This window comes from Vicia villosa, unplaced genomic scaffold, assembly GCF_029867415.1.
Source record: "Vicia villosa cultivar HV-30 ecotype Madison, WI unplaced genomic scaffold, Vvil1.0 ctg.003014F_1_1, whole genome shotgun sequence".
In the NCBI taxonomy this organism is placed as follows: Eukaryota; Viridiplantae; Streptophyta; class Magnoliopsida; order Fabales; family Fabaceae; genus Vicia; species Vicia villosa.
Genome location: NW_026706093.1, coordinates 168,020 through 179,940, shown reverse-complemented (window position 1 = coordinate 179,940; position 11,921 = coordinate 168,020). Strand labels below are relative to the sequence as shown.

The 11,921-nt window shown below is 31.2% G+C and overlaps 2 protein-coding genes across 3 annotated transcripts; one reads left to right on the top strand and one right to left on the bottom strand.

The window, feature by feature from the left end:
• Positions 1-2,154: 2,154 nt before the first annotated feature.
• On the top strand, positions 2,155-5,570 carry LOC131640244 (protein IQ-DOMAIN 2-like). Of its 2 annotated transcripts, none has more exons than XM_058910656.1 (6): positions 2,155-2,298; positions 2,850-2,925; positions 3,006-3,305; positions 3,508-3,729; positions 3,847-3,966; positions 4,656-5,570. In XM_058910656.1, the coding sequence occupies exons 2-6, from the start codon at positions 2,866-2,868 to the stop codon at positions 5,352-5,354; spliced, it is 1,401 nt and encodes a 466-aa protein (XP_058766639.1). In that variant the 5' UTR covers positions 2,155-2,298; positions 2,850-2,865; the 3' UTR covers positions 5,355-5,570. The 2 variants fall into 2 exon arrangements, with proteins under 2 accessions (XP_058766639.1, XP_058766638.1); XM_058910655.1 differs by having other exon boundaries at positions 2,159-2,298; positions 2,845-2,925.
• A 2,101-nt stretch (positions 5,571-7,671) lies between these two features.
• Positions 7,672-10,972, bottom strand: LOC131640246 (uncharacterized). The gene is made up of 6 exons (XM_058910658.1): positions 10,379-10,972; positions 9,605-9,793; positions 9,252-9,491; positions 8,746-8,963; positions 8,324-8,578; positions 7,672-8,217 (listed from the first exon to the last, which is right to left on the bottom strand). Exons 1-6 carry the CDS (start codon positions 10,773-10,775, stop codon positions 7,972-7,974), a joined length of 1,545 nt encoding a protein of 514 aa, XP_058766641.1. The 5' UTR covers positions 10,776-10,972; the 3' UTR covers positions 7,672-7,971.
• Between the last annotated feature and the right edge of the window lie 949 nt (positions 10,973-11,921).

The following is an 11,921-nucleotide window of genomic DNA, read 5'->3' as shown; positions in this document are numbered from 1 at the left end:
AAATAATCAAATAAGGGTATTTTGGACTTTTCCACAACCATTAATTTTCTTATATTAGAGATTGATAGTTTTTTTTTTTTGAAGAAAGAAGTGAGAAAGTGATGAAAGAGAAAAAAATAGAGAATAGAGAGAGAGATTTGATAAGTTTGATAAAATATAAGAGTTGTATTATTTTAATAATAAAATTAAGAACTTTATGGTAGAAAGACCAAAAAACCACAATTTTAATGTGGTGGCAAAAAATCAAATAAGGGTATTTTGGACTTTTCCACAACCATTAATTTTCTTATATTATAGATTGATAGATTTTTTTTGGAAGAAAGAAGTGAGAAAGTGATGAAAGAGAAAAAAATAGAGAATAGAGAGAGATTTGATAAATTTGATAAAATATAAGAGTTGTATTATTTTAATGGGTAATGCTAACTTGTGCCCCAAAGGCACAAGTTAATAAACCCATAAATAGAAATTTTGTATTAAAAATAATAATAAAATCATTAATTATAAACTTGTATTAAATGCATTACACAATTTCCAAGAAAATTTTACTATATTTATCTCTTAACTTGTGCCCTTGGGGCACAAGTTAGCATTACCCTATTTTAATAATAAAATTAAGAACTTTATGGTACAAAGACCAAAAAACCACAATTTTAATGTGGTGCCAAAAAATCAAATAAGGGTATTTTAGACTTTTCCACAACCATTAATTTTCTTATATTATAAATTAGAGTTTGATAGTTTTCTTTTTTGAAGAAAGAAGTGAGAAAGTGATGAAAGAGAAAAAAAATAGAGAATAGAGAGAGATTTGATAAGTTTGATAAAATATAAGAGTTGAATTATTTTAATAATAAAATTAAGAACTTTATGGTACAAAGATCAAAAAACCACAATTTTAATGTGGTGGCAAAAAATCAAATAAAGGTATTTTAGACTTTTCCACAACCATTAATTTTCTTATATTATAGATTCAAAATAATATATAAGTTTTTATATTTAAAAAAAATGACGACCTAATAGTCTGTTTTTAGAGCATGGTTGTCCATACAAATTTCACAATCCATTGAGCTAGGGTTTTAATAAAAAATCAAATCAACATATAACATTTATTACTTAATGTTATGCTGATAAATAGAATATTGGTAATAAATTTATTAAAAGAATTTTCTTTTGAAAATAGAAGTCAAATACTTGTCAAAGTAATTAATACAAAATTCTTATTCAAAAACTGACTTTTAATTTCTTAAAAAACCTAAAAAACACGTGTTTGTATTTTCCGTAAATGTGTTTGCTTTATTGTCTTTTCTTCATAATGCTTTTACTGTAGGCTATAGCTTAATTTGACTATAATGTAGTATTATAAAAAAATCTTTAGGAAATATTTAATACTTTTTCTGTTTCGAAAATATATTATTTACTTCTTAAAAAAATATTATTTATACAAGAAACAATCTATTGAACACGTCATAAATTAAAATAAAAAGTTGAAATATATTTAATTCATGTAACTTCATATTAATTAAACTGGAACAAATCACATTGTCTTTTAATTAAATAGCTTAGACTAATCGATAACAAAAAGGTAAGACTTGACCAAAAGAATATCAAGTAACTAACTGATCAATAATTAAATTTATAAAAAAAGTAAAAGAATAAATTAAATTATTAAAAAAAACTGAATTACATGACTTTTCTTAAAATGGGTCAGTCTATAATTAATATATTTAAACAAAACAATTTTTTCATTATATTATAAAAATATATTCACCTGAAATTTTTAATTTTAATATATTACAATTTATTTAATAAAAAATTCTAGATTAAAAATTCAATCTTTAAAATTTTTATTATATTAGTTTTTTAAAATTATTTTTAATATTTATTATAATTTTCTCACACAGTTAAAGAGATTAATCTCAACCGTTGATTTGCCTATGATATCTGATTAATAAAAAAATTAGACTATATATCTGATGGAGTAGTTTCTAATATTAGAAACAAATTGATCTCCACTACAAGATCAAATCAAACATCAACATTCAACACCACATAATCATAATTAGGGACACCGTTAATCTAGTGATTTGTATAACTTTGAACAAGTAAAACAACTAGTAGGGACCACTGGGACCCACTCAAGTGGTAATATCACAATATTAGCAGAAACAGCTGCTCTTATTATTCAAACAAAAACAAACTCTCTTCTCTTTCTCATTTGGCAAGATCTGAATTTTTCCCCTATAGAAAGGCGCTGTTTGCTTCATTCAATTCAACTCTTTTCCTTCAGATCTTTCACTTCAGGTATTGTTCCTATTCGATTGGATTGAACCCTCGGTTTTCTAATTTCTCTATAATTTGTTGCTATTATTTGAATTTTCCCACTTTTTTGTGAAAATCTTGTAGTTTAACAGGTTGAATCTGCATTTTTGTGTGTGAAAATGTGAAAGCGGAGATGAATTTATTATTTTCTGCATTTGGATTTTGGATTCAGTTTTAATAAGAGAGAATTTTCCAAATGTGATTTATTTTTTAAGTTTATAGGGTATTTATTTATATATAATAATTAATTAATACTTTTTTGAGATAAAACTAGGGAAGGATTAGGAATTTCAATGGCTTATTACTTGTTAGCTTAAAACTCTGTATATTTGTTTTACTCTATTTTCTCATTATTGTTCATTTCTGCCACAAAAATTGTTCTATTTTGGATGTTTCTATTTCCTGTTTCCACACAGATTTTTTCCTTTTGAATATATAAGATAATTTCTTTTCTTTTTTTAATTTTCTTTAGAAGATTTGGATAGTGAGATTTCAGATCTTCAATTTTTTTTCTTTCTTTTTATGAAGTAAAGGAATGCCAAGAAGAGAATGGGGAAAAAGGGAAATTGGTTTTCTACTGTGAAGAAAGCTCTCAGCCCTGACTCAAAGGTAAGAAAAAATAAAAAATTATATAAAATTTAGCTCAATTTTTCTTATAATTTTACAATTTTTTGTTGTTGTTGTTGTAGAAATCGAGTAAATCAAAGAAGAAATGGTTTGGGAAGCAAAAACTGCAGACTTCGGACCCGTCCTTAGAAGATACAGCACCGCCTCTTCCTCCACCGGAAGATGTTAAATTAACTGATATTGAAAACCAAAACAATCATCGTGTTCCTGAAATTACAACTGCTGTGGTTACTGAGGAACCTGGTCCTTCTGTTCCGGCACCAGTTGTTAGGACTCAAGCTTCTGTAGTTGCTCGTTTTGCTGGTAAACCAAAGGATGAAGTGGCGGCAATCAAGATTCAAACAGCTTTTCGTGGATACTTGGTATGCGTTGTAATCTTTTTGCCATTTTCATGTTTGTTCGGTGCAAAAGTTCAATGAGTTTTTTTGTGTTTATGTTCTCATTAAATGTGTTCTACATATGAAAGAGTTAAGAGGCTGTCAGAGGCAATAAATAATTCCTGCAAAAGAAATTAATTATTTGAAATACACTTTTCAAACTAAACTTTCTTTTAAAATCATTTAGGCACGAAGAGCGTTGCGGGCTTTAAGAGGGTTGGTCAGATTGAAAACATTGATGGAAGGGCCAATTGTAAAACGCCAAGCCATGAGTACACTCCGCTCAATGCAGACGTTAGCTCGTGTGCAAGCTCAGATTCGTACCAGGAGGGTCAGAATGTTAGAGGAGAATCAGGCTTTGCAGAGACAGCTCTTACAGAAGCATGCAAGAGAGCTCGAGACCATGCGGGTCTGTGTTTCTTTTCCTTAATTTTATTTTTTTGAAAGGATAATCTCTTGATATTGTGCCAGCGCGTATTTGACTGTGTTTGTAACGATTTTAACTTGTTTCAAATCTTGATGATAGATTGGAGAGGAATGGGATGATAGCCTACAATCAAAAGAACAAATTGAAGCCAAGTTAATGAGCAAGTACGAGGCTACTATGAGAAGGGAAAGAGCAATGGCTTATGCATTCACTCATCAGGTTTTCTAATACTCTTGTGAACTTACATATGTGTGGAAATAGATGAAAAAGTTTAGACGAAACGAAGTATCAGATCATTTCAAGAATTAAAAACTGAGAATCCAAACTTGCATGTATGCTAAATTGAGTAATTCACGTTCGAGAATAATGTAAGACACGTCAACCATTGATGAAAAAAACCAGCTATTGAATATTGATATTGCATACCAAATTATAGATATGTTAAAATGTCTATTGTCGATTTTTGACATCAACAGTTAAGATGTCTATCATTTATAGTGAAAGTTTGCTTTATGAGTCAAATCATCTATTTATTTGTTGTTTCCTTATTACTTGAAGTTGTTTATCTTTTTACCTAAAACTCATCACCTATTTAGTTTGAGAATATTTTTAAAACTTCTCCTTTTTACTAATAATTACAAAATTTACACTTTTTTCTTATTTGGTTTCCTATTGATGAAGTTCTATATAGAAAAGAATGAAAACAAGGGGAAAAATACTCTTTCCTATACAAATATTTAGAAGCAATAAATGAAAATAATGAATTTTTGTAACTATATTTAGAAACATGAAATGGAAATAGAAAATATTCTCACTAACCGAACGCGTGTAATGTAACTTTATTTTTGAATGAATAGAAATACCTGCCTATGATTTGATTTACAACTGCAAGTGTAATACTATGACAGCAAAACGGGAAGAACTCATCTCGACCTATGAATCCAATGTTTGTGGATCCAACCAATCCTACGTGGGGCTGGAGCTGGCTTGAACGATGGATGGCTGCTCGACCTTGGGAGAGCCGTGGCCTTATGGATAAAGAACTGAATGACCATTCATCTGTTAAAAGTTCGAGCCGTGGCATTACAGGTGGAGAAATCAGCAAATCATTTGCCCGTTTCCAGCTGAATTCCGAAATACATTCTCCAGCAGCCAGCCAACACCCAGGCTCGCCTAGCTTTCAATCAAATTCAACAACTCCTAAGCCAGCTTCTGCATCAGTTGCAAGGAAACTGAAGAAGGCAAGTCCAAAGGGAAGCTGGGTTATGGAAGAAGACTCCAAAAGCATGGCCAGTGTACAGTCAGATCGATTTCGTAGACACTCAATTGCTGGGTCGTCAGTTAGGGATGACGAGAGTCTTGCTAGCTCTCCATCAGTTCCAAGTTATATGATACCAACTCAATCTGCGAAAGCTAGGTCTAGGACACAAAGTCAGAGTCCATTAGCTAAAGAAAACGGCAAACAAGAGAAAGGGTCCTTCGGGACTGCAAAGAAGCGTCTTTCTTTCCCGGCTTCGCCCGCCAGGCCAAGGCGCCATTCAGGTCCGCCGAAGGTAGAAACCGCCATAAATGCAGAGGTCACTGTGGACAATGGTATGGCCGGTTGATCATATAATAATCAGAGTGAAAGGATTGAAATCATTTAAGTAGGATTGAAGATATCAGTGAAGAAAATAAAAACTAAAGTTCATTTATATTGAGTGGTCTTTAAATTTATTTATTTGTCCTATTTTTATGTGTATCCTAACATTTCATGTAGGCTTTTGATTTGGGGTGAAAATTGTTTTACTTACCATATATTCATCTATTTGTATTTTTATTCACATTCTCTATCTTGTGACAGAAAATGAGTCAGCTTTTAGAGTCCTTTCTTAAAGATCACTTTTCTTTGTTTTTTGTTCACCATAAACTGAAATTTAAAGCTCCTGATTCTTAATGTAATATAAGTACAAATTTGATTTTTTGTCTCCTAATTGATTCTGGTCCTGTTGTTTTTCTCAGCATTTGGTAGGGCTTGAGAGAGAGAGAAAATGATCAATGCTAACAACACATTATTTTATCTATTTATTGTTGGTTGAAGTGGGGTCTTCCAGCTCACAATATTAGTACTATGCATGATCTCTCTTTATCACTATTTATATGGTCCATTTTTGTCAAGCTAACTTGAATTTTCAGTTATCTTAGAAGCATAGAATATGTTGAATAATAATTGAATCCGTTGTCAGATTGTTAGATACATGTAATATAATACATAATTTCAATTTAAAGTTAATAAACAATAATAGAAGTAAACGTGGAGCAGGCCGAATCCGGCCCTAAAGTTAAGTCAAACTAATTATTTAGATTTGAATCTGATTCTGATTATGATGGAATACATGTTCAATAAAAATGAGACAATACTTTAATAAAAAGCATGTTCTTATTCTTCAATTTCACATGAACTAAAATTTTAAATTTTAAATTAAATTGAAACTCATAACGTATGGCTTTAAACAATAGAATTTACTATTTCATAATGCATATATAAAATTTGTCATAATATATTAATATTATACTAGTTATATAAATGAATAGTGAAGAGAAAAAATATAAAAAGATTGACAGTTATTAACAAGGCTAGTACTAGTTGGTTCATATTGATAATTGGCTATCAACAAGGTTAGTAATAGTTGGTACATGTTGATAATGGAGCTAGAAGGACAAAAATTGTATTAGTGTAAGCATTTCAGTTTTTTTTTTAAAGATTTTTATGATATTATAAATTTTTATATGAAAAAAACGTGGTTTACAGAATTTCAGAATAATTAAAATATTGTAACAATGTAACAAAATTGAGAGCCTGTTCATTTTATCTTTAAAATAATGGATTTTTTCTTGTATTTTTAAAAATATTGTATAAAATTTTTTTTAAAATATTACAAATTTTATAATATTTATTTTTTTAAATTAAAAAAAAAAATAAATCCTATAACATAAACATACATTATTAAAAATCAAACCATATCAAAATTATAATTTTTTTAAAATATTATATTTAAAAATGATTTTTATGAAAAACTATATGAAATGTGATTTTTTAAAATTTTAATTAAAAAAATAATAAAAATATCTAAAATAATACTTAAAAAAAAACTATTCAAACCATATTTTACACAATAGTGTTGTACTATAAAAGTCATTCTTAGGAAAAATAAATTGGCCGGTAACTCGGCCATGCTATGAAGGAGAAATTATGCTATTTCAACAACTAAAGTTTAACAACTTTTAAGACAAACATTTAAGTGATTAACAACTTTTAAGACAAAACATTTAAGTGATTAATACAGATTAGAGGTCAAAAATCACTGATAGCTAATGTAACTTTGTTATTCATAAATTTGATTATAGTTAATTATTACTTTTAAGTGTTCAACAACACGCAGATTTAATATTAACCACTAAACAAATTGTTACAATGGTTGTCCAAACCACCAATGTTTGTCAAGATAGTAGTAGGTGGAAGACAAAAAAAAAAATGGAAAAACCACTAATTTTGATTTTTACTTTAGTCTTTATATGGATTCGTATTTGGTTATCCATTGAGTCTCTTTTTATGGCGCATTGCGTGACGTTTAAGCAAACTTCATTCCTAAGTTTGAAATGAAAAATTGTCCAATACCTTTTTCTGTTGTCTCTTTCCACTACTTTATTTAAGTATAAGGATTCCAGTTGAAGAAAAAGTTGGAATTTTTATACGCTTAATCTGTAATTATGATTAATATGTCCTTAAAGCTAACACTTCCCAAAACCCTTTCAGTTATGTAGAGGTGATAGTTGAAGCAACAAACCCTATTTTGAACAAACCATCAATCAAACCCCCCAAATGCAAAATCCAAACCAAAAAGATGATAAAATGATAAAAAGAGATGAGGGGAAGATAAGTGGTAGTACTAAGTAACAGGCATGGTTTTGCAGCTGAGTTAATGGTCAATCGGATGAACATTCTAAATCCGATAATGCAGTTAAGATACAGTTTGATTTCGGACAGTGGAAGGTTAGTAAATACAATGTAGGTGGCACACTTTTACCTATATCTCCAAAAGCTTTTGTGGTTCAAAATTTAAGATTCCTTCTGAATACTGAAAAATCTATCCTTTGAAGCTTTGCTGTTGCCTATAGGAGCCGCCTGTGTTATTTACATCCAAACCGAACTCATGTATACCATCAGTTTCACATCATTCCATATCAGAAATCAGAATCAGATACTTGTAAAGCATCTTCCATGTTTGTCTCAAATGCAGTTTCCTCTTGTCGTTCAATCGGACCTTGAGGAGTTCCAAAAAGAGTGGAGAATATCTTCTTATGGCATTCATCACAGAAAAAGTAATAGGAGAAGTGACCCTCATTAGGAAGCTTGTGAGTTACAGCTTCTGGTAACACCCTTTCTATGTATTCCATCATTGATGGCGGGACCACCCTATCGTCCAATCCCTGATTGAGAATTTAAAAGGGAAATGTAAGATTCCTAAATTGCATTGAGTTGAACTCCAATTCAAAAAAATAAGTTGAAAATGCTCAAGGAAGAACATGTTCAAACCTGCCATATGTGTATACGGCCGAGATATCCTGCAAGTTCACATTCTGTCTGACCGTACATGGACTTCAACCAAAGAAGCAAGCTTCCTGTTCGACACTTCTTATGCACACGAAGTTCTTCAATGTCGAAATCCCATTTAGATACCTGCAGAACAGCTTCCTCTATAAATGGTTTCATGTTTCCCTGGCGAACTGACTCCTCTAGATCCCTCTGCCAAAACTCTTGGAATGCAGGTTCGTCAACGAGAATTTCATCCTGAAAAACAGACATATGAATTAGATTTGTCAACAGATCATAGCAGGCCTAAATGTTGTTCTATATTCAAGGACACCTACAGAAACTGCTTATTAAAGAAATACACTCATACACGTTTTATCCCTTTCAACATAATTCAATTTCAAGGTCATCACATCGCAGCTCACCTTCTTCCCTAGTGAAAGGGAAAATTGCTTGTCAATCCGCTCATGCTTTTCCGGCAAGAAACTTTTCCGGTAGAAAAAAGAGAGAAGCTTTGGAAATCTATAAGCCAAGGAATACATATATTTTTTCCTTGGAATCCACTTTTCCCAAGTTCTTTTCATCTCATCTTTAGTCATGTGTGACTCATATGGATTAACCATAGGGGCTAACATTGCAGCACCTGTAATTTCATGTAATATACAAATCATCAACGGCGGTACACAAACAACTAGAAATTATTACATTGGTATAACCACAATTGACATTTTCTTCACATTAGCTTACATGAATCGAGATAGAGCCGCGTATCACCAAAAAAACTTTATTATCATTTCAGATTTTAAACATTTCAAAAAAATCCTCACATACAAATTTGTTACTATAACTTATAAGTCATTTTAATATGCAGAGTTTAAAATGAATCCTTCAAAGGTATCAAGACAGTAAAATTTTGGAAAAAGGGAACAACCTGCAATTCTCTCGGGAATATATCTCAGCGAAGCCCAAGCATGAATGCATCCACTTGAATGACACAACACCCAGAACTTATCAGTTATATTGACAGCATCGACTAGATGCAACATATCCATAGCTGATGAATTGAAATTTCGGTTGGGATGCGGATCACTCTCCCCAAAACCAGGAAGATCATAAGTGACGAAGCGAACGCCATACTCTTCAAGCAACGATGCTTTAACCCCAGGAATACCTACCATTAGCAAAATTAAAAAAGGCAAAAGAAAAAGTTAAAAGATAATAACTCAATTTTCGTAGTGCATAAGTTTATGAATTGTTGTTATAAGGATAAGCACGTAATTCTACCTGCCAGCCGAGATGAAAGAAAAGAATGTGAACCAACAAGGGAAAACCTAGCTCTCCCAGCTGAAACACCTTGATCGTGATAAGCAAGGTACCTACCATCCGGAAGCAATATGCGGCTAGCAATAGGAGGATGCATTCGCACCATCACCGCTTTGGGTAAGGTTTCATGATTAGAATCTATACTTATAGCTGCAAACAATTTATCAACAAAAAAATCAGCAAACCTTAAGCCAGACCCAGATTACATAACCATAGCAAAAATCATCTATAAGCAATTAAATAGTATCTATTTCCCCCAAAATTCATAGAACATAAATCAAACTTGACCAAGTTTATACAGAAATAGAAAATCAACATGTAGGAAATGAATGATCGCATCAAAGATATACGCAATACATTTATGAGCATTTATTTATATTGTAATAATAATCTATTTATAAACACATACAAACACTAAAGCACTTACTAATAAGTTAATGATCAATTAATTAATCACCAGTAACAACAAGGTTCACAAACAAGACATGAACTTGGAACATAACATTAACAACTTTGAATCAATCCTGAGTTTTTGTCAATTACATCTTCCTACATATCAATATATCATTTGACCTAGTCAACAGCAAATACAAAATTCACAAAAATAGCAACTAAGCCTAGTCACCAATCACTCAGCACCAAAACTAGGTTATGCAATTGAAATTGAAATTTATTGCAACTGTCGAATTCGGAAAGTAAACTAAAACTAAAACTAAATGAATGAAATAAAGAAACCTGCGAAAGCAAGAAGAAAAACGGTAAAGACAATAGACCAAGCCTGAACAGGATCACGATCTTCGGGCAAAAAATCATTCAAAAACCTCAATCTCTTAGAAACCTTAGAACAAGGTCCACTCAGCTTCTTCACAACATACGAATCCTCGTTCAAGAAATTCTGTTGCAGAATAATGTCTCTACAGCCTCTACCAAACTCCATAAGTATCTCACACCAAGCCATCAAAAACCCAACCGCGTGCTCCTTCAAACTCTCTTCAGATTCAGTTACTACTTCTTGTTCCGGTTTTCTCACCCCAAACGACGCCGTTGAAGGGGGTTGTTCCGGTAACGGATGCTCCATCAAACTCGCTAACTCGTCGGTCCACCATGTGGTTGTTCCTCTCGGTTCCGCCATTACTCTTGTGTGTGAAAGTGAATATCATTACACACAGCGTGTGCTGGAGAAAATAAATTGAAATCAACACTAATGATAGTATCTCTTTTTTATTTTCTTTTTTTGTATTTTTGCGTAATGGTGAAGCTAAGTTTTTATTAAATAGAAGAAATCAAAGAGGTTGATTCATTGGAAAAAGTTATTTTAAAGAAAAAATAAAAAAGAAGAAACAAAAGCAACTCTGGGGTAGTGAAGAGACTGTAGTTAGTAACACGGTTACAATGAAAATGTGTGGAATGGTTTCCAACTAAGCACCGATTACTGAGTCATCACAGTCAATAATCTCGATTATAGTGAAGATCCAAGGGGTTGATATTTTAAGAATCGCGATTTATGATTATTATTTTTTCATCTATATTTATAAATAATCTTTAAGATATAAAAATTTTAACTATATATTTTTCTTATATTTTTATAAAAATCTGAAAACTGACATCTATATATTTAAAAATATATACAATTTCCTTAATGAATTAATTAGTTTTTAATTTAAAAAAAGTTGGATATTATTATTTATAAAAATATAATTTATTTATATTTAATTACTAAAATAATATATATTTTCATCAATTATCCTTACATTAATAGTATATATATATTCCTTTTAACTCTTAATATTTTGTTCAATATTTGACAAAGGATGATACTAGTACTAAGTTTTATATCTACTAAATAGTGAATGTATTGATATTTTATTAGTGTAAAAGTCTAATCCATATGCATTTATCTATATATCTTCGCAATACAAAATGATACTATGTTAGCATATATTGACTGATTATACGTATAGAAAAATAGTAGTATTAGTATATCAATATCAATGAAAGTGTAGTTCTAGTAATATTCTAGGGAAAAAGTTGCGAAACTAGTAGTAGTACTAACTAGTAGTGAGTGAGAGTAGTGCGGATATGGCCACGTTAGAGAGAACATGCCGTGACAACGCAAGGGGTTGGCGCACGATTTGGTCGGCGCGTGTCTGGTTGGGCAGTTGAGTGTGGAATTGTTCGCGTGCAGTTGTCGATTGCACTGTCAGAGGTGAGGCTGCATTGCATGTGCCTTGCGTTGCGAGGGACAATAATATACTAGTACTTGTTCTTTTTCTTTTCT

Excerpts from the sequence above, each read along its gene's own strand:
- LOC131640244 (XM_058910656.1), top strand. The coding sequence starts at position 2,866 with ATGGGGAAAAAGGGAAATTGGTTTTCTACTGTGAAGAAAGCTCTCAGC. Across the intron at positions 3,306-3,507 it reads CAGCTTTTCGTGGATACTTG|GCACGAAGAGCGTTGCGGGC; the intron begins GTATGCGTTGTA and ends AAAATCATTTAG. Across the intron at positions 3,967-4,655 it reads CTTATGCATTCACTCATCAG|CAAAACGGGAAGAACTCATC; the intron begins GTTTTCTAATAC and ends ATACTATGACAG.
- LOC131640246 (XM_058910658.1), bottom strand. The coding sequence starts at position 10,775 with ATGGCGGAACCGAGAGGAACAACCACATGGTGGACCGACGAGTTAGCG. Across the intron at positions 9,492-9,604 it reads TCTTTCATCTCGGCTGGCAG|GTATTCCTGGGGTTAAAGCA; the intron begins GTAGAATTACGT and ends TGCTAATGGTAG. Across the intron at positions 8,218-8,323 it reads GCCGTATACACATATGGCAG|GGATTGGACGATAGGGTGGT; the intron begins GTTTGAACATGT and ends ATTCTCAATCAG.